Source organism: Stegodyphus dumicola, chromosome 1, assembly GCF_044657685.1.
Source record: "Stegodyphus dumicola isolate Sdum_Otavi_A_Nest chromosome 1, ASM4465768v1".
Classification (NCBI taxonomy): domain Eukaryota; kingdom Metazoa; phylum Arthropoda; class Arachnida; order Araneae; family Eresidae; genus Stegodyphus; species Stegodyphus dumicola.
The window spans coordinates 209,533,718-209,558,317 of NC_140768.1; the positions used below are offsets into that span (position 1 = coordinate 209,533,718).

The 24,600-nt window shown below is 30.6% G+C and overlaps 2 protein-coding genes across 5 annotated transcripts in view; both read left to right on the plus strand.

The window, feature by feature from the left end:
- The window catches only part of LOC118203292 (lysosomal alpha-mannosidase-like), a 261,846-nt gene that overhangs the window by 116,557 nt on the left and 120,689 nt on the right, over positions 1-24,600 (plus strand). For all 4 annotated transcript variants that reach the window (XM_085825125.1, XM_085825130.1, XM_085825133.1 and 1 more), the window contains 2 exons: positions 17,551-17,653; positions 17,914-18,063. In XM_085825125.1, the coding sequence (XP_085681251.1) occupies positions 17,551-17,653; positions 17,914-18,063 (253 nt within the window). The remainder of the gene's footprint in view (positions 1-17,550; positions 17,654-17,913; positions 18,064-24,600) is intronic.
- Positions 7,097-10,157, plus strand: LOC118204693 (histone-lysine N-methyltransferase NSD2-like). Its single transcript, XM_085825139.1, has one exon. It carries the CDS (start codon positions 7,415-7,417, stop codon positions 9,533-9,535), a length of 2,121 nt encoding a protein of 706 aa, XP_085681265.1. The 5' UTR covers positions 7,097-7,414; the 3' UTR covers positions 9,536-10,157.

The window sequence follows — 24,600 nt, forward strand, 5'->3', positions numbered from 1 at the left end:
AAAACCTAAAAAAGCCTAAAGGAAGCTAAAAACAATCTAGTCACTCAAACTAATTTAAATCAAAAGAAATTCAAGAATTATTGAATCTAAATAAAGAAATAACGAATCAATTTTTTATTCAAAGTTGAAAAATAAATTGTTCATTCGAATTGTATAAAGCCTAATACAAAGATTGGCTCAATTATTAAAAAATTAACATTTTGTGAATTTTGAAAATTTATGCCTAAAGATAATCATAAAGATAAACTGCTGGCGCAAACAAAATTCATTATGAGAAATTTTAAATTAAAAACAATGAAAATTAAGAAAACTAAGACAAGCATACCTTTCCTTAAACCTTCATACAAACAGAATGTTTCAATTGCTTAAAGAATGGAAGCTGATAGATTTGTCAGAATTTAGACGAAACTTGCTAAGGGGTTTACGAAAAACGGGAAAAATAAACAAACTGATAATGCCTGTAGATATCAAATAGCACAGAACTAAGAAGAATCATGGAAAAAAAATTCAATTTGTGGCTAAACTGGTATGGGGGTGTTACGTTGAGTTAACAAGGAAGAAGGCAACTTGGGACGAACTATGGCGTCGTTTTTTGATGGAAAGAAATGTGCAAATCAACTTTATAGTTTAATTTAGTAACAGCCTTTTAATTCATCTTTTTTTAAATTTGGTTATTTCCTCTTTAACCTCTCGAAGCGGGCTGGTACAGCAGTTGTTCCAGGAGAATGACTTTCTCAGACGCCGGCATTGGTACAACTGTCGTACCCATGGAGGTAGGAAGTAAGATGGAATCGCCCTAAACAGGTTTCTCCCGTACCATGCTCTGAAGCACCGGCGATCCTTACGTGGTGACCAAAACATTGGGTTATTTACCATTGAGTTCCATGGGATTTGACGCGTTCGGATGTAAATATTTTGTAATTACGTCGTAAATATACATATAAATGTATATATTTTCTTTTTCTACAACACTTCAGAGTCCTAAGTATGTGAAAACAACATATTTTTAAACAACATTTTATTCTGAACGGAATTAAATGCTATACTTTTCACAAGACAGTTTTCTCAGAATGGTTTAATTTGAATGAAATATTTTCACAAGTTTTCGTTAATTACATTAGAAAAAAAAAATTAAGGTAATTCGATTTTATTCGGTTAAGGTACAAAAATTAAGATCAAAGTTTATTGTATTATTAATATTAAACTTATGCATTATTTCTTTTCTATTTATAGAGCTTCTTCCTAAAATACTTTCTTAAATATGACATGATTTTTTGGCTTCTTTTAAATCGAAAAATGCAAGTCAATTTATAATTAATGCTCTATTCGGTTCATTTTAAATTAGAGAATTATTAGGAATTAGCGAAATACTTTAAATAAGTATTTCGCTAATTCCTAATAATTAAATAGGTATTAAATAGTACTTGACTTTCTCTGAACACTTCTGAAAGGGAATAAAATAAGTTTTTTTTTTTTTTTTATTTTTTTTAAGTATTATTTAAAACTTGTAACTGAGTTATTATAAAATGTAAAGGGAATAATTCTTTTTACCCTTCATTTCAACAATACATATTCCAAAACTCTTTATTACGTTCTTAAGTGCGCATCTCATAGCATTTGTTTTACAATACCTTTTAACAGATTGCTTTCCAATACGAACAATTCTTGCTTAAATAGTTTTATAACGTATTTGTCAGCAGGATTTCAATTTATGTTTACAATTCAATATTAAGGTTATTATATATTTAGATAACATTTATAATCATTATAAATTAGATACATTAATCATTAGATTTCTTCACAGTACTTTCACAGTTGTTTATAAGTGAATAAATTCTTCATTTCAAATACATTTATAAATAATTTAATGAATATTTAAGTATTTTGCCAAAGGCAGATACATGCTTTTTGCAAGCACATGCATAAATACCCATACATATTTCCTATTTATCATTTCCGGCATGTGCAAATCTTTAATTTCTGTGCATTCACTATATTTTTCGTGTAAAGTAATTTACACTAATTTAGCATACACCCGAAAGTTTTACATAAAAAATATATATGAATATAATTTGAATGAAAATTATAAGTATTATTTTTAATACCCACTCAAAGGTCAGTTTTACTTCAAAATTCTTCCACGATGGCATCTCTCTCTTTAGGCAGATAGCCCTTGCATTCGTTACTCTATTTAATCTGACCTATGTGCCTAATTACAAATATTTTAACGTACATAATTTTATATTTATAAAACGTGTAAGCCCAAAGTGATTATTTTTCAGATATATAAAATTAAAACGATGGGTTTAAAATGAGCAGCAGTAAAGCCTCTCCTCTAAAAAATTTTGAAAGGTACATGTTACAATAATATATGGATGTGAAAAAATTTGTTTTATTTAAAACATTTTGACGTTTGGAAAATAAAATAAAAGTAGCGAATACTCTATCAAGGGTGTCGAAAGACGTATACAATTTTAAATGTACCGTAAGGTATTTTTCATTCTTTAAGCATAACATTTTTCTTAAAATCTATATTTTTGTAGTGCAACAGCTTATAATTTTATAAAACAAATTCATAATCAAAATCGCTGTTGTTAGTTATCGAAAAATAACCAAGATGTGATTTTTGCGTAAATGTCACTAAACTATACAAATTGCTATTATCCATCACACTATGAATGTTTCTTTCATGCGAAAGTGTCCCTTTTTCGATTTCTATGGACCTGTCGTGTGTCGAAATACTATCATAATCTTGTCAAGCGAGCTTCTGAATGTAAACAAAGAACACCCCATCTGGTGACCCAAGCTTCAAAGCAGTGCTTCACTTTTAGCGCGGGTTGGCCCCTCCTCCTTTTCCTACCTCCATGGTCGTACCATCCATGCTTTCCCCATTTTAGAGAATCGCCTATCTGTAGATCTTTGGGTGGTCCATTGTCGCTGCTCAGAGTAGCCGCTGGCTACGCATTATTTCCCTCTTCTTATCAGTTTGGCTACATTTTGGCAAAAACCGCAGGTTTCGTCTCACGCCAATATATTTGAAAATTAAATAGAGGCCATCTCTTTCTCAATCTGTCTCATAATTTTAATGCTAATTTTTTTAGTACTGACTTTTGCTATGATTAAAACGTCAGCGATTTTGCACGCTCTTTAAGCATATTTAATATATTTTAAGCATATTTAACATATTTAATGTTTTTTAATCATAACAAATAAGAATAGATTAATATTTTAGATTTAATGCCCTTCTAGAAAATAGGTAAAACCGCTTTTATCATTTACTTCCTTTTCATACTTATGAATAATAAGATTTAATTTTGACATTTTTTTGTGGAGTGCATAAAACCTTAAGAACTGTTAACTCTTTCAAAGTGCTTCTATTATGTAGGCAATTTTGTCTGATTTATCAGGAGATGAATAAGAGACAATTGTATGCATAATAGTTTTTGTGATTTTCATTCATTCAGTGATTGCTTTCAATGATTTTCATTGATTGTAAATTAAATAAATCAATTTATCTTTAAGCCCTCTTTTAGGATGAGATCTGCCAAAAAGTATTTAAATATCAGTAAAGCTCACGTTACTTCTAAATTGAATCAAAACATCAGTTACATTTTATAAAATTTCGGCCAGTTTTATTTGCTGAAATTCTTATATTCCTCAAGAGATAAAGGGAATTCAGACAAGTTGATAAAAAAATATCTTTAAAAAAGGTTGTTATTTTGTCTGTAATAAGGTGTATGTCAACTTACTATTAAATGTATGAAAATTAGGATTGGATTACGAAAAAGCACGCGAACGTTGTCTGCTTAAGGGGATGGATGCTTTCGTGTAAACCTTTTTAAGAGAAAATTGCTCGCATTTACGTTCCTGGTGGAAAACTCCACATGTAATCAACCCGCTCTTCGGTATTGATTGGATTAATTTTGTTCGCTTACTGAATTACATCAAAGAACACAACAATTACCTGTATAAGGGGAGTTATGCCTTCGCGGAGGACTTTCTAAGAGAAGCTGGCTTGCATTTACGTTACACAAAAACCGTGAATCCAACTATTTAGCCGGGATTCAAGCCCAAGCGAGCTACAAGTGTTCAGCCACCTTTACCGCTCTACTGAAGAGCCCGTAAAAATATTGATAAAGGAAAAGTATTGAAATAACCGGTTTAATTTACTAACCTACTATATTTCTCAATCGACAGTACATAAATTACGCATATGAGGGGGATTATTTGTGAATAAATAAACTGTTTTGCACTTTTCTCCACTATTTCATATTACGATGGAATTATTGCATTTCAAAGTTATTTCTCATGAATTAATTTTGCTCTTCATGATTTTTGATATTTTCAAAGAGAAAATTCCACACTTTAAATAAAAAAATACACGAGAAGATACTTTATGCAAAATTTGGCGTAAACGGTTTTCTTAATTTTGCTTTGAAAATATTCCAGGGTAATCGTTTTCATTACTGGAAGAAATATGAAAAACAGATTTGCTACATTGTGTCAACACCCAGTATTTCCTTATTCTTTTGAAAACGTGAAAGATTACTATTTCTAAAATAAATTAGAAAATATATTATGTGCAAATAGAATATTCGTTGAAAATGAAATAGACTTCAACTTTTGGATATAACGATGGTTTTAGTCGAAATTTCTACCTATGAAAAGAAATTGACGTATAATTAATTCTTCATGAACATTTAAAACTGTTCTCAAAATTCTTTTGATGATTGCATGTATAGGTCACGGATTTTTTTCTCTGCTAACATAAACAAAAGCCAATTTTACGAAGAAAAATTCTCGTTAAAGATATACCTTCTTTGCCTGATAGTCCAATGTAATGTTTGTTAAAGTTAAATGATTAAACGCAACCATTGTATCTCGGATTTTGATTTTTATATTATAATAACAAAATTATCGAAAAAAGCAGATTTAAATCTCTGTTATTGTTATGTAAAGCTTTATTATTGCTGTAAGTTCATCTCAAAATCTAATTGTATTGAATCTCATTCTAATCATCTAATGGTAATAAATATTATTATAAATTAGTCATTACCAGTATTTTATTAATGAAAATATGTTATTATAAATCGCATTCCAGCCTGCAGACTTACAAATCTAGTCCGTATTTACTATATTTTGTTAAATTTTGCTCTCGCTTTCTAATTTCTAATACGAAAACACGCGAAAATTTAAATGAAGAGTGAAAACAAAGTTAAACTCACAAATTATTTACGAGATTGATTAGAAATAGTGAGTGAAATATAAACATTGCATACATTTTGTTCTAAATAAAGTGTGCACTGGATATGCATCCAGTACTGCATATTTATTTATGCACTATTTATTTAGAACTTCATTTAAATGAAAGCAAAATAATCATCGAAAAAATTTCAAATCTAGCAACCCCTCTACTATGGGACGTAAGCGTCCGACAAACATGTAAATTTTACTTCATCCATGGAGGGGAACTAACGACTTTTCTCATTAGGAAAATGTCAAAGAGGGGGCAAAACTGTTTCGGATCGCGCCGGTCTGAAGGCTATATTATGAGAATTTCGGCCCGGTTTTAGAAGGTTAATCTAAAAAAATTAATAACATTTTTGGGCTTCGTCTTTTCTTGATAAATCTATGTTACATAGGTTGCATAACGCTGATGACGTAGCTGATTAGCAACTGGAATCAAAATTTTGAGAACCGAAATCTTTCTAACCTAAACCAAAACCTTCCTCTTGGTGAGCTGACATATTGAATAAATGCGCTCCTTTATCTTGAATTTATGTGCTGCTTGGACGCTATTTCGCTGTGCTCGCTTCTTATCGCAGCAGTATTCAAAAACTTAAATGTTCTTAAATGGGCACAATTAGAGTGCCAAGCAAGTTGTGACCACAAATGTCAATTGAAATAAAAATGAAAAATAATCTGCGCGACTGCCAAATTTATTATTCATTAAGGTTCGGCATTTTAGTATTCTACTCAATCAGAATTCTTTTTCTTCATTACACTAGCTACGCGCTTCATCATCAGTATTTCTACGGCTCAGTGTTCTTTACATCAGTATTTCGCAGTTTCTTTTTATTACATCTATTTATATATATGTTTGGTGTGGCCGATTGCAATGAAAATGGAAGGTACAAAACTAGATGTTATAACAGTCCCATATACAAAATTTCAACGTTCTAAGGCTACTCTATTTGAGTTATCGAGATGCCTACGTACGTACATGCGTCACTTTACAATCCGTTTTGGAAAAAAATATCCTTTACTCTTGTTTACGCACAGATGTCACTCAAAAACATTGTTCAAATGGATTCGAGAGGGGTTAAGATGAATCCCCCTTTTTTTTTTTTTTTTTTTTTTTTTTAAATAAGAATGCCCGAAATTTTTCAGGACTTTACTTCGTACAAGGAATTAAAAAATTACTTTCTATGCAATGTTGCTTACTTTAAACAGACTGGAAAAAAATCGCTGACTTTTCGACCTTTAGTATTACTCTCAGCATAAAATATTATTTCGGCCATTAGAATGCCGCCGTCCGGCGTCAAAAATACTTTGGCGAACTTTCGAAAATCTGAAAGCAACCATATAGGAGATGAAAGATGAGTATAAAAAACAATATAAACTAAAAAAAGAAGTGACCTTTAACACAAGCTCACTTGCTTGCAAACGAAAGGTGTGTTTTGATATGCAGGAGTGAGGGGAAGATTTTATGATGTTCCGGCAGTTTAAATTAAAACTGCTTTCAGCGTCTTTTTAATTCTTGTTTAAAAAGGAAAACAAGCATTTTCAACAGATTTCTGCATTCTTATGCGTGTACTCTCTGCTGTAAAATAAAACAAAGATCGAGATTTGGTGGTGGTCCAGATCGGTTAATTAATAACGCTGTTAGGAATCATTTTTATTAAAGGATTGCAGTACTAGAAAGATTTTTCAGCTCAGTACTTAAGCTATGATAGTGTACTTTACCTTTCCTTTTTTTTATTTTTCTAGTATTTATTTTTAACTTACTTTCTTTTCTTCCCCTCCACCTTTTTTTTGAACATTAAGCTCTTCACTTCTCCCAACTCAACTCAACTCAACTCAGATTTGGCGACCGTTATAATCGCTATCGGTGTGTAGAATTGTTAATCGTAATCTTAATGTTTGAGCCCGCAAATTTAGAAATTTTGCTGGATAATTTCTCTTAATATTAATAGATATATGATAGTATTGATGATAGAATGTTTTAACTTCTGAAATTATTCTTTGCGTACTAATTTTAGTGTTGCTTTTAAGTTTAGGATCATGGTAAAGTGAGTAAGAAGTCAACTTTAAAGTAACTAGTTCATTCTGTGGAAGGAACAGGTGAATCATCGAGAACTTGCTTTGAGGATAAGCTGTTTGTCATAAAGGAATTATAGTTCTTCTTTTAAACATGAGTCCTGTGAAAGGTCGACGTAAAAGGAAGGAGAATTTTGATCATGAATCGAATGGGAATGAAGAAAAACGATTGAAACAGTGTTCAGTGAATGGTGAAGTAAACAATACTGAAATTGATACTTTAGATTCTGTGCAAAATGAATCACCGGAAATGAAAAGAAAGACTTTGGAAACATTTCATGCAAAATTTACGAAATCTGTAAATGAAAATGGTGCTGAAAATATTTGTAAAATTGGAAAGCACATTTGCTTTGCATGTAAAATTAAAGACTTTGATTTAGTGAGATGTTCTGTCAAATCTTGCGATAAGTTTTACCACAATAAATGCTTGGAAAAACTTCCATCTGTTAAGACTGAGCAGAACACTTGTCCATTGCATTTGTGTTTAACATGTTACAATGTGAATCCAAAGAATCCTCAAGTTTCTAAAGGGCAAATGTACAAGTGTTTCAAATGTCCCACTGCCTACCATGCTAAAGATGAGTGCGGTATTCCTGGTTCTGTTATTTTAACACATGATATAATGTCTTGTCCTGATCATTTTTCACCAGAACAACAGCGAGAATATCCAGCTATTATGAATATGACATTTTGTGTGCATTGTGGGTGTAACGAAAATCTTATTTTTTGTAATTTTTGTCCAACGGCAATGCATAAGGAGTGTATTCAAGGAGGAACATTTATTGATAACAATTTCTTTTGTGAAAGATGTGAATCGCGGAAAATAATTTGCTATGATGATGTTGTGTGGGCTAAGATATGCAATTTTCGTTGGTGGCCAGCAAAGGTTTTGAATCCCAAAGCCATACCTGTTGAAGTGCAAAAAATGAAACATTTTGAAGGAGAATTTCCAGTGAAATTTTTTGAAACAAATGATTATTTCTGGACACAGAAAGGAAGAGTTTATCCTTTTGTCTTCAGACAAGTAGGAATAGAAGATAATCGTAAAAAACACAATTTTAAAAAACAAGCCCCAGATCCAGTTTTTAATAATGCTATTACTGCAGCTTTTAAAGCAATAAAAGATAAGAAAACTTTGCAATCATCTGAATCATCTAATGGTTTAAAGCCACCTCCCTATAAACATATTAAGAACAATCGTCCTGTTGGAACTGTACAAATTTATACTTTTAATGATTCAGCTGATTACACAACTTGTGGATGCCAAGCTGATGATCCTCATCCGTGTGGATATGACACTCTATGTCTCAATCGGAATATGTGCACTGAATGCCTTCCTGATGTATGTGAAGCAGGAGACCGTTGTGAGAATCAGTTGTTTCAGAAACATAAATATGCTGCCGTTAAGCCTTTTTTAACTGAGTCACGTGGTTGGGGATTAAAAGCAATGGAAGACATAAAGGGAGGTCATTTTGTGATAGAATATATTGGTGATTTAATCGATGAAGAAGAATGTAATCGTCGTATTGAAGAGAAACAAGCATGTGGTGACACAAACTTTTACTTTTGCACTCTTGATGCGACTCGCATTATTGATGCAGGTCCAAAAGGTAACTTTTCACGATTCCTTAATCATTCCTGTGATCCCAATTGTGAAACGCAGAAATGGAGTGTAAATGGTGATTCAAGGGTTGGCATCTTTGCAAAAAAAGATATCCCAGCTGGTACAGAGCTCACTTTTGATTATCGGATGGATTTTTCTCATCATAAGAAGTTAAAATGCAATTGTGGCGCTGAGAGATGTAGTGGGCTGATTGGGAAGAAGCCTCAGCTTATTCCAGTAGTTTCTAAAATACAAGAACTGAATGGAAATATAAAAACAAATACCAAAGTAGAATCCATTGGTGACAAAAAAAATAAGCGTGTATGCTTTAAGTGCAAGAAAGGAGGGAAACAAATTCTGTGTACACGAGATAAGTGTAATAAGTCCTTTCATATACGATGCCTAGGTGCTAATACAGATTTAAAAATTTCCGCATCTAAATGGGAATGTCCATGCCATTTTTGCAAGAAGTGTAAAAATGAAAAAACTGAATCTGTTTATCAATGTTATGCTTGCCCCAATGCATACTGTGATGAGCATGCAGGATTTGTTAAAAAATCTAAGCATGTTTCGGATACGAATAATAACATGGCATGTCCCAAACATCAGTAAATGCATGTAAAAATTTCTAATGTATTTGAGTTCATTTTATTAAAACTTAATTTAGTATCTTTTTTTTCTTAAATTCTAATTGTTTACAGATTAGTGATAATAGGTTTTATAGTATAACTTCACTGAAAATCTTAGATTTTTTTAATACTGTAGTAGACAAAAAATGCTATCACTTTTTGATTAAGTTTCTGTATGATTTTTAGCAGTGTATGGTTTTGTCAATGGTATTGGAAATTCTGTCAAAACATTAATATTTTCATAATCTACAGATATTTCCATTTTTTATACTTTGAATGATGTATCATTCATTTATATGAAAGTAGGTTTTATTGAGGTTTAGCAGACCTATTAATGTTTGAAATATATCTGAAGTTCAAGTCCAGTCATTTTTAAAATTATTTCCAAAAGCATTAATTTGAATTACTGGAATAGCAATTAAAATTTTTACTTCCTTATCTTATGTAAATTATCTGACCAATATTATCTTATCCGTGTTAATATTTTTATGTTATGTGTGTGTTGACTATGAATATGACTACAGTATTTGATTATTCGTTTTCTGTAAATGTGTCACTGTAAGTTTATTTGTTTAATGTTAATAAAATGTGTTTATAATTCATTAGGCATTTTTATTTATTTGTTATTCATCCACTACTTATCACTAGATTTCTTTCTCTCCCCCTTTTTTGTACAAGAATATAACTAGATAAAATTTTAAAAATTTAGCTTTTACTATATAATAGTTACATGTGAGGAAATTTTCATTTATAAACAGAAGATTTAGGGATTTGGAATGTAGTAGGAGTTAAATAGAAGTATAATGTTATGTTGAAATTTCAATCTTCTGTCAATTTCATTTGAGGGTATGGTTGGCCACTTTTGATAAAATTTTGAACTCATTATTAATGTAAATGCCAACTCAAGAATATAGCAATTTAGTTTTTCAAATGTGTATTTCTTGAATAAATTGTAGTGATTTTTACATCAAATGATAAAAATTTCAAAAGGTTTCTCCCAGAAAGTTATATCAAACTACATGTGAGCAGTGAAGAGTTAATGAAAAATTATTGCGTTATACCAATTTTACACATATGAATTATGACCAAGAATGGCTTTTGTTTAATTTATAGTTTTATTTACATTTTTAAATCAATTATATAACCTCTGCATCATTTTGAATGTTTTGTAAGTATATATCTTTTATTTACACTGTGAACATAATTTTATTCTCTTATTAGCAATTATAAATAAATACCATATACCTAAAACAATATATAAAAAATCGTTTTTCGCTTTTGATAAGTATTTTTAACTCTCACTATGTAAAATTAATGATTAAAATACATATTAAGGAACTATATATAAATGAATATTCTTAAGCAAAATGTTTGGGTAATGTGCAGAATCTCCCACCTATATGGCACGAATCGATGTGTACATGGACAAAGTCAAGGGAGTAGTGCAATGCCTGTGCAATTCTCTAATGATTTTTTAAGTGAAAATACGTCGATGTGTACATGGATACCAAGTTTGTGCAATTCTTTGACTTGTTATTTTCAAGTTGGCGGTTTTGAAAAATGCACAAAGCAGGGGATGATTCTGCACTTTTCCCAAATGTTAAATTGAATAATAATGAAAAAGTATTTTCACTCTGTTTGTAAATGAGCAGCATATTTTGAATTTTATGATAAACAGAATTATCTTAATTTCTAACCATATACATTTGATATTTTAAATGTTTTCATTCACCACATATTGGTCTTAATGGTAGTAGCATTAGCTAATTGTTATGTGATGTATAAAAATCAATTTTTTATTAATTAATTGGGGAACTACTCTGATATGCGCCCTCAAGTTGCCAAATATTTTTGGCGAGAAACTTCACGCTGCCATATTACTATCTAAATTTTTTGTCTACATTTTGAACTTTTAGCCTAAAATGTCTCCAAAAACGCGGTTTTCGCACGTGCAAAAACTACGTTTTGAACACACAATTTAGCTAAAAATCCGAAACAAAAACAAAAAATTTAGATAGCAAATACGTAAAGTTTCTAACCAAAAATATTTGACAAGAATCCATGTACACAGCGACATGTTTTAACTTAAAAAAACATCTACAAATTGCACAATGTAGGCAACGAAGGAATCTACAAACTACGCAGACCTCGCTTTAATAAATTAACAATAATAAATTTCAACGAATACCATGTACACAGCATCCTGTTTAAAATTCTGTTAAAAAAAATTCTACGAATTGCACAATTTAGGCGAGGAAGGAATTTACGATCTACGCACTCCTTGCTTTAATAAAATAACATAACAACAATAAATTTCAAATAATACCATGTACACAGCGTTCTGTTTCAACTTTAAAAAACATCTACGAATTGTACAGTCTAGACACTAAACAACAAAATAAACTAAAATAAATTTCAAACAATTTAAAAAAACAACAATAACGACAGAAATTCATACTAAAGAACCAATGAACATAACATTCTACAAAATAAGAACAAGGATAAAATAAAATGCACTTACGATGAATTAATGCGTTTTCGAATAGCAGAAATATAAATTTCATACCGCCTTTAACACGCCGCCACGTAATCACTATCGTATTTACATGACAGCCAGACACACTATCCAGAAGATTTATACTATGGTTCACAAATAAATAAAATCACAAATCCCTACTTTTATCATGCACTACCATTAAAAATAATCTCCCAGACCCTCTTTCCGCAGTTCCAAATACCCACTACCCCTCAACAGGATAGCCACAATCATATTTCCTTTTGCCGAACTTCCATCTTCTCAGACACAGAGGCGAACCAACGAGCTCCAGCGAAAGATTTTTCAACGTCAACAGGGTTGCCATAGAACACGCAATTGCGCAGAACACATATCGCCACATTTGGTGAAATTAGGGCGTATATTAGAGTTGTACCTTAATTGGTAAAAGTGCAGAATCGCCCACTGCTTGGTGAGTTTTTAAGAATTGCACAAACTCGGTATCCATGTAAACATCGACCTATTTTCACTTTAAAAAAATCCCAGAATTGCACCAAAATAGCATTGCACACTCCCTTGACTTTATGTATGTGCACATCGACTTATTTTCACTAAAAAAGTCGAAGAAAATTAACAAAAATCCAATTTTTTCTTACTCTTGTAAAAAGCGCCAAATAAATAAGTGTGCAATCCTGCACTTTACCCATTAATTAGCATTTTTCCCATAACTTCTCTATAGAGTTTGAAATTATTATGTTTATTTATTAATTACTATTTTTACTATATTAACTTCTTTATAGAGTATATATTACCGTTTTTAATATCTATGACACCATATTTTTTTATTTTTTGTGCAGCAGCTATAAAATATAAGAGATTTATTTTAATTTTGCATTAAAATAATTTTATTATTTTAAAGATTAAATTATGTGCTAATATTAGTGTGTATTAATTATATCTCTTTTACTGCATAAATTTGTAAAACTGTATTTTTTATAAGCAAGTATATTTTTCAATTGAACCATGGATTGTGTTATTTGACCAATGTTTCTTCTCATTAATGTGAATATTCAGATATAATACTACTAGATTTTACATAGATCAAGCTAATTGGATTTTACATAAAAAGTAGACATTAATATTGATTAAAATAAGTTCTTGATGGCTTATGTGAATCATATTCTGATACTGCTTGAGAGAAAAGTGATAAAAAGTGTACACCTACTTGTGTTTAGTTAAACTGTACCAAGGTGACACTTTTTGGTTCAAAACATTTTGTTCTGTGTAGGTTAGTGATGTTTGATATCATTCAACTATGTTCTTATAAATACTACTGAACATAGGAGAGGTTTTTTTTTTTTATTTTTTTTTTTAAATATATTTGGAAGGTGCACTATAATGTTTCATTTTAATGGGATCAGTTTTTTTCTTTTTTTGTGTGAAAACCATCTGTCTAGTGCAGTCTTTTCCATTTTTATACCATTATATCATATTATCTTGTCTTGTCAAAACATTTGTCTCGTGTACACTGGACTGGATGTAATGATGGATTTGTACCCTGTGTGTGACAAATACTGCCTTTTCGAAAAGAAAGATTTCCGATTTATTTTTATTGGCTGACAAATTGTTAATACTCATAAACCTGTTGAAAAAGTATGAATATACATGAGTATTGTATGACTGTCATGCAAAACAGGATTTATCAAGCTGTTGGATATGATGGCACACTAGGACTAGCTTCATAGTATGAAGGTATTTAGAAAACTAAATTTCATTACTGGGAAGTCTGGAGAAAGTAGAAGGTGCATTGGGTACCAAGAATAAATAATTAGTAGTTGGCTGAGTCAAATAATGTGATAAAATTGGGTTAAAACTGTTCAGAATTATTAAAAATTCAATGCCACTCAGAAGATGAGAAATTAGCAGATTTGGAAAGATAAGACAAATACCTTCAGCATGAGAAAAATTTACTAAAATTTGTACCAATGCAGAATAGACAAATAAATACATAAAACTGAAATAGCAAATAAAATCCAAAGTAGTAAAATCTTAGGTGAAATGCAAAAATATAAACTGTATGCATTACATTATGAAAGGTCCTACTGATTCAATAAAGAGGAGCAACTAATATTTTATGTCATGAAATTGTGATTATAATTATTGAGATAGTTTATAAATAAAACAATTGTGCTTTGCTGTTATAGACAATGGAAAATTGAAAGGTAACCCTGTCTTTATTAAGAATTTCTTAGCTAAAGACCTGCGAGGAGTTGACAATATTGCAAGTGACTGCAGTAGTGCATAATTTTTCATATAGCTTGTGTAACTATATCTTGATAATATCTGAGTTTAAATCCTGATGCAGTAGATAATTGAAGATAAATTAAAATATTAAATATTATCCAGGGAAATTTATTTTAAAGTTTATGAAATTAACCATGTTCAGCTTGGCGCATGTAATCTATGCTAGCAAGGCATACATAATATTGTCCTGATATCGAGAAGATAAATGAATTTTTTATGCAATATGAGATTGGAATGGGAGTAGAAGTATAATGGAAGAAATCTCAGTACGAATGGCATAGACGTTTTGCATGTATTGTTAGTATGGTCTTTCCAAATAAGATTATATTTAATCATAATGCTGAAATAGTAATTTATCTTTACTGTGGGAACATCAGTATTACAAAAGTAATAGTTCTTGCCTTGAATTCTTTTCCTGTTTGGTGAAAGAGGGATGAGATTTTTCTTATGTTATTGCTAACTCTTGATTTACAACACCAAAGTTCAGTCTCTACCCAAAAGTTTTTGATGCATGGCTTGGCATTTGCTGATTTACTTGCATGCTTAGCATTTCTGATTTAAATGCAATTGTTTTATTATCAATAGAACATTCAATTAGCAAATTAACATCATAGTTCATGTATTTGGGAACTCCATTATATAAAAAAGATATGATTTGATGCGGAATAGATCCTTGGAGTGCCTCAACATGGATATTTTAGATGTAAGCAGCATTGACTTTTGATAAAGAAATCTTCCAATAAGATAATTTCTTGATTTATTCCTAGAAAAGTACTGCTGATAAATGTTCTGTAAGCTCTTCGATTTATTTTTCAAATTATAATGACAGTTGTTTAGCCAGTTGTTATAATTAAATGCAATAAATTTCTTACTAATGAGAAATTTTGATCTTTGTGTTTTCCCCCTTTCTGGTATACTGAAATTAGTAATAAATCTTAAAAACTGAAGAAATATAAAACTGTTTTCATGATTTCAAAAATAAAGATATCGGAATTTTTCTTCTCAATGAAAATGAATTCATAAAAATGTATGTTCTGTTTGCAAAAAATTTGTAACTTTTTGTATCTAAGGATACGAAGTAACTTGAACATTTATTAATGTATGAAGAATGTAGTAGGTGTAAGCTGTGATATCTGACAAACATTTTACCATAGACGTGTTGATATATTTATACTATGAAATTATGAATTTAATAACTTAGGTGTAAGTGGCTAGAAAGTGTAATGTGAGCAAATCAGTGAAAGAGGTAGAGTTAGTGTATGGTATTGTTGAAAACATTCAATACATGTATTTTTTTCCTCTGGTCTAGAATAAGAGTGAAAATGTATCAATAATGTTTAAGTAGATTTAGTTGCCTTGTAATCGTTATTTTGATCTGTATTTTTATTAAGATTGATGGAACTAATTGCATAGATTCTGCCCAGGTGTCTTGCAAGTATATTGGCTCATTACTCTTGAAAGAGTTGATGTAGCTAAGGGCCTCAGAACTGTATAGAAGCTGATAGGCCCATGATTTTATTAAGATGGCTCATGATCTGGTTACAAAACTAGATTCAAATATTATGAAGTATACTGAAATAAATGTTTTGAGCTGACAACAAGTTACAGGTATTTTTTTATAATTTCATGAATTTATACGATGTTGGAAATATAACCAAAATTCTTATGGTCTTTTACCTGCATTTTTGAATACTTTAAAACCATGGATGGCACATGAAGTGAAGAAAAAGGGAATGTAAGTTTTACTTTTTAACTTTTTGTTTGTTTGCATGTGTGTGTGTATTTTTATTGGCATAGAAATAGTACATGCACATATCTATTTTCAAAATACACCTTGAGGCATATCAGATGGACACATTTTTCAGACTATCATTGGTTTCTGATTTGTTAAGCATTTTGCTAGAGAGTTTGTGCTTTCTTTGTTTGCATTTAGAATTTGTTATTTAGATTCCTTTTATTTGACATTAGTACTGAAAACTTTTTATTTTATTTAGAATGTTAAGTGTATTTTGTTTATTAGAGTAATATAGTTTAATTTGGTCTAAATGTGAGATTATGCATTTATCAAATTTCTTTTGCCGTAACTATTACATACAAACAATTTCTAATTTTCAAAATAGCACATTATTCAGCGCTATTTAAAGTAATTCTCAAAATTACTGAAAAATTAGTTCCATGCATTTGTTACCACATGATTTTTGATGAACTTTGTTATAATTCAAAGCTGTTCTCAAACTCACTGGAAATTAATTCTATGCTTAAGACACAGAGGAATGTTTATTTTTTACCATTGCTTGTTTCTCTAGATAGAGCACAAACTTTTCTGAGAAAAAGAAAGAAAAAAAAGGTTATTGATAAAGATTTTAATTTAGCATCTCGTATTTTTTAATTATATTGTTCTATAATACTATAATTTTAGTATTTATATTGTATATTCTTTTAGAATAGATTATAAATATAAATATTCTAAAATTATAGTAAGAGGTTCCTGCTTAAAATCCTTTGTAAAAAATTTAAAGAATTTAATCTCTGAAATTTTTTTTTTTTTTTTTTTTTTTTTTTTAAGTTTTTGATGATCAGTTCTAATTCTGAACATTGAGAATGATGTATGTCTAGGCTTATGTTGGAGTATTAGATAGTAATGGATAGCTAGACTTAATGTAAGTTGCCTTTTTGTGCATAAATAAGTGTTTGGTACAATATTTGTTCTATTTAACTTAATACTTCATAAATGCATTGAAACATTATAGTATTAGAATGAATTATGTTACTATTAAATTAATTTTAAAATATACTATATTAGGAACACTCTAAATTCCTAATGTAATTAGTTCATTAGGAGAATTCCAGTCAAATAGATGAATTGTTTAATTAAAGCATGTTCTTTTTAGTAACATCAGAACCAATCAGCACTTGGACCTCCTTCTGTTAAAAGATGTGTTTCAAGTCCTTGTGGGTTTCAATATATTTTACTTGAACATTACATATCTGAAATGATTTCAAGTGTCTGTTTTTGCACACTGCTAGAGAATTTTGAATCAACAAATATATTTCTGCACCCATGTAGATTATGCACTATTTATCGCCAAAGTTTCAGGTTCCTTTATTTTTTAACTTTAAAGTCTTTCCAATAAATCATTAAACATCAAATGATAATCAGATCAACTTTATTTTAACTTTAACTATTTTCTTAATCTTAGGCTTGTCCTGAGGTAAAAGAAGATATGCTGAATGTTCATATTATTTGTCATACTCATGATGATGTTGGATGGGTGCATACAGTTGATACTTATTATCACATGTGTAAGTAGCATAACTGAAGGTAGACTAATTTTTCTTTGATGAATATTCTAATGGAGAAAATAGATATATAACTGCATACTGATATGTGTAATTCTTTTTTGAAAACATAGTAAATAGGACTTTTAACTTTTTCAGTTTTTTAATAAGCATATCAAAAATTAAAATTGATATTTCTTCTTATGAATTTTGCTGCCATTTCTTAAAATCATAAATATATGCTTTTGCATTTTGAATATTATTAAATATAAGCTTTATTTCAGGGGTGCGGGAAATAATTACTTCTGTTGTAAACAATTTGATGCAGAATGAAAATCGGAAGTTTATTTATGTAGAGACAGCTTTTTTCTCACAATGGTGGGACCAACAAACAGAACTTACAAGAGAGTATGTCCGAAGACTTGTCAATGATGGTAAAGTTATGTTTATAACTTTAAGATTTTTTTTTTTCACTTTTAGAATATTTGTTATAGAACAGCCTTTATTTCAAAGAATTTATATCGAAAATAAGATGAATAGGTTCATACTGAGTATGCTTTTAGGAGTTATATTTTTAAATCAATGCTGATATTTTGATATACATGTGCATGTTGTGAACATGTATTTAAGTGCATATTTTTGTTCTTTCTCACCTTCAATAAATTTTTTATTTGTTAGGCACATATCAGCAACTCAGACTGAGATTTATTGTATTTATTAGTCATTATTACTAAAAATAATTAATGATTTTGTATTTAATAATGACATAGAAGATAAACTACTATATATACATGTTTGGTATAATGTAATTACTTGTGACAAATGAACTAATAAGGTATCTATGATACATATGTATAAAATCAAAGGTTACTTGCTTCCGAAAGACATGTATCTAATTTAAAGTGACCAAACATCCCGATTTTGGCGGAACAGTCCCGCTTTTCTTAGGACTGTCCCACATCCTGCCGATTTTTAAAATAAAAATGTCCCGCTTTTTAGAAAACATCTGCATTTCTTATTTTAAGTGTACTATAAAAATATAGTATTACCTATTTTTTATTAATTATTATAGTAAATATAAAAAAATAAAAATACATAAATAAAAAACACATAAAATGCATGAAAAGTAAACTAAATTAGGTGATGTAACGAGTTAGATTTACTTGGTGGTGTTCGATCATTGTCGTTACGTCTCCTCAAGGAATATGTATTGTTAACAGAGGATCAACTAGCATTAGCTGAAGGGCTATTTGATTTCCACACTATAAACCACAATTAAAGTTTCATATCAATTGATTGTACGTGGCAAATGATCAAAACGTATGACAAAAAATTTGCATGTTCAAGGACAAAAACTGAAGCAATTATTTGTAATGCTTTTCCCCTGTATTCATATTCACAATTGCAGAAAGAATTAGATAAATGCACATTTATATCCATATATTATGATGCTTCCAACCACAAATATATAAAATTATTTCCCTCAATTGTTAGACTTTTTGATCCAGAAACAGGAATTAAAATTAGAACATTAGATTTTATTTCATTGCCGGGTAAAACTTCATAAATAATTTTTGATTCAATAAGTACTATTTAAAAGAAATAATTTGAACAATAAACTTATTGCCTATTGTGAGGATAACACTAATGAAAATTTTGGTGTAAAAGCTAGAAGAGGCATCAATAACGTTTTTACGAAACTTAACGAAGATTTGAACCAAAAATTATTGGAGTAGGTTGTGCAGCGCACATTATACACAATACTATTCAAACAGCATTTGACTTACTTCCAGTGGATCTTGAAAATATTATTGCAAAAATGTATTCGTATTTTTATAAAATATACTGTGCATGTCAAAAGTTTAAAGGATTTATGTGAAAGCGCAGAAATCAAATATAAAAGAATTGGGTGACATTAAAAAAGGAGATTTTATGGGAATATGTGGAAAAATCTTTTTAATATATTAGTAACCATTTTCCGAAAAATAATATTTACGAAAATGATCTTTTTGATAAGGTGTCATTGGTAAAAAGATATGTTACTGAAGAAAAAATTAAATGTTTGTTGTCTGCCAAATGTGGAAAGAGACAAAAATGCACAGTTATTCCTCTATTTTAAAGAGAATAATATTCCTTATGAAAATATTTTGAAAATTGTAGAACTCGCACTCTTTCTTTCAGGAACAAATGCAGCAGCAGGACGTGTTTTTTCTAGTATCAATGAAATATGGACAATTGAAAAAATGCAGTTGAACATTAAAACTTTAAAATCTGTATTGAGGATAAAATATAATTTGATCAATTCATGTGAGAAATTTCACGACATTTTAATAAATGATCCGAATCTATTGAAAAGTATTCACTCGGATAAAAAAATATGACCGTGAAAAAAAATCATAATTTTTTAAATAGAATTTTTAATTAATTAAAAAGCATAATATTCAAGTTATAGTTTTTTACAAATATTTTTATAGTTACCAATAGTTAATAATAAATATATTTTTGTATATTTATAGACAAGTTTATGAATGTATACAATAAAATAGTATATTCTTTTTTGAATTATTGGTCTGCTTTCATAAATAAATTACAGTTCTCATTTCATTCCATTTGTCCCGCTATGTCTCGATGAAAATGTGGTCACTTTAATCTAGTTGGCAGTTTAGTTTTTCCCATAGGCCTCACAACAAGTCTACAGTGAATGATGGTTTTGTTGATTTTATGAATGCACTGTTACAAACAGCAAATTTTTAGAAAGGAGTAGCTCATAAACAGAGCCTTTGACATAACTTCATAGAAAAAATAATGTAATACTATAGGGTGAACCAGTTCATTTGCAAAATATCAAATCATTGATAGTACCAATATTACTGTAAATGAACAGAGCAGTTCATTTTTGGTTCTACATTACAAGATTGAAATTTATATAAATTAGTTTGTTTTGTTCAAATTAATAAGGAAATTTATTTAAAACAATAGTTTGCTTTTAAAAGATTTCATGTAAAGTCATTCTCCAACTGTGTTCCAAAATTTCACTAAATAAATACATTAGGTATCTTTTTTGAGGAGAGGAGGTCTTGGTGGTACATGAAATGTCAGTTAACACAGATTTTTTTTATGTGCACTTTTTATTTCAGACCTGCCCAAAATTTTCATGAGCTAATTTTTATGGGATATGATATTATCTTGATTTACTAAAGTGCAAGAAGCATAATATAATAATAATAAAATAGATTTATAGTTTAAATCTATCTTATTATTATTATTATAAAATAAAATCTATATATATAAATATATATATATAAAAATATAAAATCTATTTATTATTATTATTATAAAATAATAATAATAAAATAGATTTATAGCTCACGATTTATTCAAAAGTATAACATGATTTTGACAAATGTTTTATTTTTTATGTATATGTAAACCTCAGTATGTGAAGTTTCATGAGAAAAAATAGCAAAAAATAAAAGTATGCTTTTCTTATGCTAAAGATTTAACAAACTTAAGATGCTTTGCTTAAGTTTGGCTTTTATCTTAGAACTTGTCCTGCATTTCAAAATATTAGAAGAGGGAAAAAATTCTTCTGTTATATCAATTAACATTAATTATTTTTCTTTTGAAAGTTTCATAATATCTTTAATTGGTAATTAGATAAATAAGAGTTTTTTGCTTCATAAATTTTAATACATTCATATGATAATGTTAAATGTGAGAATTTTAAAGCATTATTAATAATATAAAATGTAATATTTTAATATGCTTGAAATTTTAATATATGTTGAGGCAATTTTTTTTTCTAGTTTATATGAAATTGCTAACAGTACTATCTGTTCCTTATACAATGATTACATTTGATATAGAATTTCTCAAAGGGAAGTGTAAGTTTTGTTGATGATTTTTGAATGTTTTTTCTGTTAAAATTCTAAAAAGCTTATTTTATCAAAGAATGTTTAATGGATTATTCCAAGAATTTGGATCCCTGTTTAAAAACAGGTGGTAACTGAATTAATAATACTAGTTAGGCTTCATAATTAAACCCTTTGAGGGTGGCATTTAAAATAGTTTAAATTGTGGTAAAGTTTTGCATGAATTATAACTTATGGTCTCTAAGAACACAAAACTGAGACTTCAAAAAAATCTAGAGCAAAATCCTGAATTTTGAGAGTCGGTATATATTTTATACTGGTGCCCCTCTAAGACATTTTTTTTTTCAGGTAGCTCCTAATTGTTAATTTTTGTTTTTTAAATTAATTTTGCATACTTTTGATGTGCCTGTGTAGAGATGGGTGCTTGAATATAGTTATGTAAGTCTAAAGGCAAAAACTTTTAAAATTTCGCTAAAAATTTTAAATTTTAAAAGTAAAATTTATGTTTTTATGCACTTTATTGGTGCAATCCAGCTGAACATACTTATGTAAAATATGAGTAAAAAGCTTTTGAACTTGATTTAAATTCAATGTTATTATTTTATGAAAAAATTTAGCAAATGTAAAATGTAACACTACATGCATAAACTGTATCATGCTGTAACTGAACTAGTATAATATTACAAGGAGATGCAACTTAGCCGAAAAATTTTTTAAAAAAAATTGAAAAATGAAACACTGCGACTCAGCTGAGGAAGTATGTTGCATTTTTGAAGTTACATTTTATGCTTTAGGTAATATGTAAAAAAGACCATGATTCATGCTTATGATACCAAGAATGCCCCCCACCCACCCACACACTTTAGATTATCGAGGACCATAAGGGCCCCTTTTTGATTTTTTGTAAATATAGGTTGTAATATATCTTTTTGTTCAAGAAGAAACACCGTTAAACAATTTTATTATTTCATACACCTCAGAGCTCTTATTTTGATTTTCAACTCCTTTGGCCTTATAGGGGCTCCTTTTCAATATTTGGATAAGTTTTGGCTTGCATCTAAAATGGGCCTTGAAAATATTTTCCTTCCTTTCACCAACTGTGAAAATTTATTTCTAAAACATCCTATTTGTATCCTAACCCAGAGGGCAAATTTCTCTTGCGTTCCCTAGTCTTTCATCTGAAATTAACAAAGGTGATACCCTAAAGAATAAAAGCATGCTTTCAAATCAGCAGTTTTTGTGATTAAATTAAGATATGGCCCATAATGTGCATTTCCATTTCCCACATTTTGAAGTGAGCTTTTGCTTTGTTGATCTTATCACACAAAGAAGGACAAATTCGTTGTCAATCACCTCTTTTCATTTTCGCTGCATTTTAGGATTTTGGAAAACACGAAGCAAGGGGTGTCTTTGCAGGCTAACATGCCACATTTAACCTCTACAATTGTGTAAAGTTTTGACCCCAGATGACAATTTTGAAATCAATGAGTCTTTCTCTTGGGAAAGGGAGAAGTGCTGAAATTAAAATGTCAGCTAAAAAGAGACTAATGAAACTCGAGTGGAGTAAACAAAGAATAAAAAGAAACTAATATACTTGTATTCAGTCCTAATGCAGTCAGTAAATTCCTCATCCCTTCATGAAAATAAAATTGAATCCTAAACAACTTATAAATTTCTCATAAAAAATTATTACATCATAAACTATTATAATACAGTCAAAAGTCTTTAATCCGGACTCATCGGAATATCAGCGATTCCGGATTATAGATCCCCCTCAGGGGGCTCACTTTTGTGAGTACGGGTGTGGCAATCCCGAGGTACCCTAGCCCTTCAGGGGATCATCTTCTTGATGAGACGGGTGTCACGATCCTGGAGCCCCAGTGATCTATCCTCTTTTCCGTCTCCTCTCCTCTTGGCTGGAACTTTTTCCCTTCCCTTCTCCCTTGTGGTTTCTCTCTACGGAGTTTGGGGCTCGTCACGAGAGGCTGGAACAGACCTTGTTTCTAGTTTTCGAGTGGCGAGAAAACTGCCCACGTGTTTGCCGTGCGTGGAGACCCGTGTCGCTGGAAAGGAGGGTCCTGGTAGTTGAGGGGCGAGGTACTGTCCCCAACACACTGCTTTGGCCTCTGCTTCAGCTAAACGGGAGGCACCTTAGTCGTCCTCACGGGTGTCAATCGGCTGGTCACTAGTCCTTGTGTCAGTGGCTTGGGGTCAAGCTCTCGGGAGTACCTGCTTTCGGGAAAGCCGACTGTGGGGCTTCAGTTTGCGTATAGGTCCGGCTAGCCCTAATACAGGAATCTGTGTTCCCTTGTTGGGCTCCGTGGTGGGCGGGGCCGTCGGACCCGAATCTTTTCTTTCTTAAATATGGCTTCTATGTTTCTTCTCAAATCAAATGAAAACGACCAAAGTATTGAAATAATTGATAAATCTCTTACTAAGAAAATACGTACCGATGCAAATGCCAAAGTAATCACTGATAATCCACGCTTCCTTGTAGTCTCGAGTCCCTCCGGTGAACTGCAAAAGATGTCCCCTTTCGTTGTAAGCAAATATATCCGTTCTTGCATAGGTGAACCAAAGAATATAAAGCGTCTCCGTTCTGGAGACCTGCTTATAGATACTGTCTCGCCAACCCAATCTGCTTCCCTTTTGTCACAAACCAAACTTGGAAATGTAGCTATAACTGTGTCAGCGCATAAAACTCTGAATTATTGTAGAGGTGTGATCTCGGAAATCGACCTTCTGTGCGTTTCAGAAGAAGAGTTCGTTTCCGAGTTAGCTGACCAAAAAGTCTGTGGTGCTAGGCGGATCAAGATGCGTAAGGAAGGTCAGTTGACTGACACTAAACACGTGATCCTGACCTTCAACTCGCCTGATCTGCCGAAAAATATTAAGGCTGGATATCTTAACTGCCCCGTAAGGCCTTATATTCCAAACCCCATGCGATGCTTCCAGTGCCAGCGTTTTGGCCATTCCAAGATGTCCTGTCGTGGGACCCTGACGTGCGCTCGATGCTCCTCGGTTGGCCACAATAGCGAAAATTGCACCGCTGCAGCACTGTGTATAAATTGCAAGGGCAACCATCCAGCATTTTCTCGT

What these genes read in the sequence shown, in the direction of transcription:
- LOC118204693 (XM_085825139.1), top strand. Translation starts at nt 7,415, where the DNA reads ATGAGTCCTGTGAAAGGTCGACGTAAAAGGAAGGAGAATTTTGATCAT.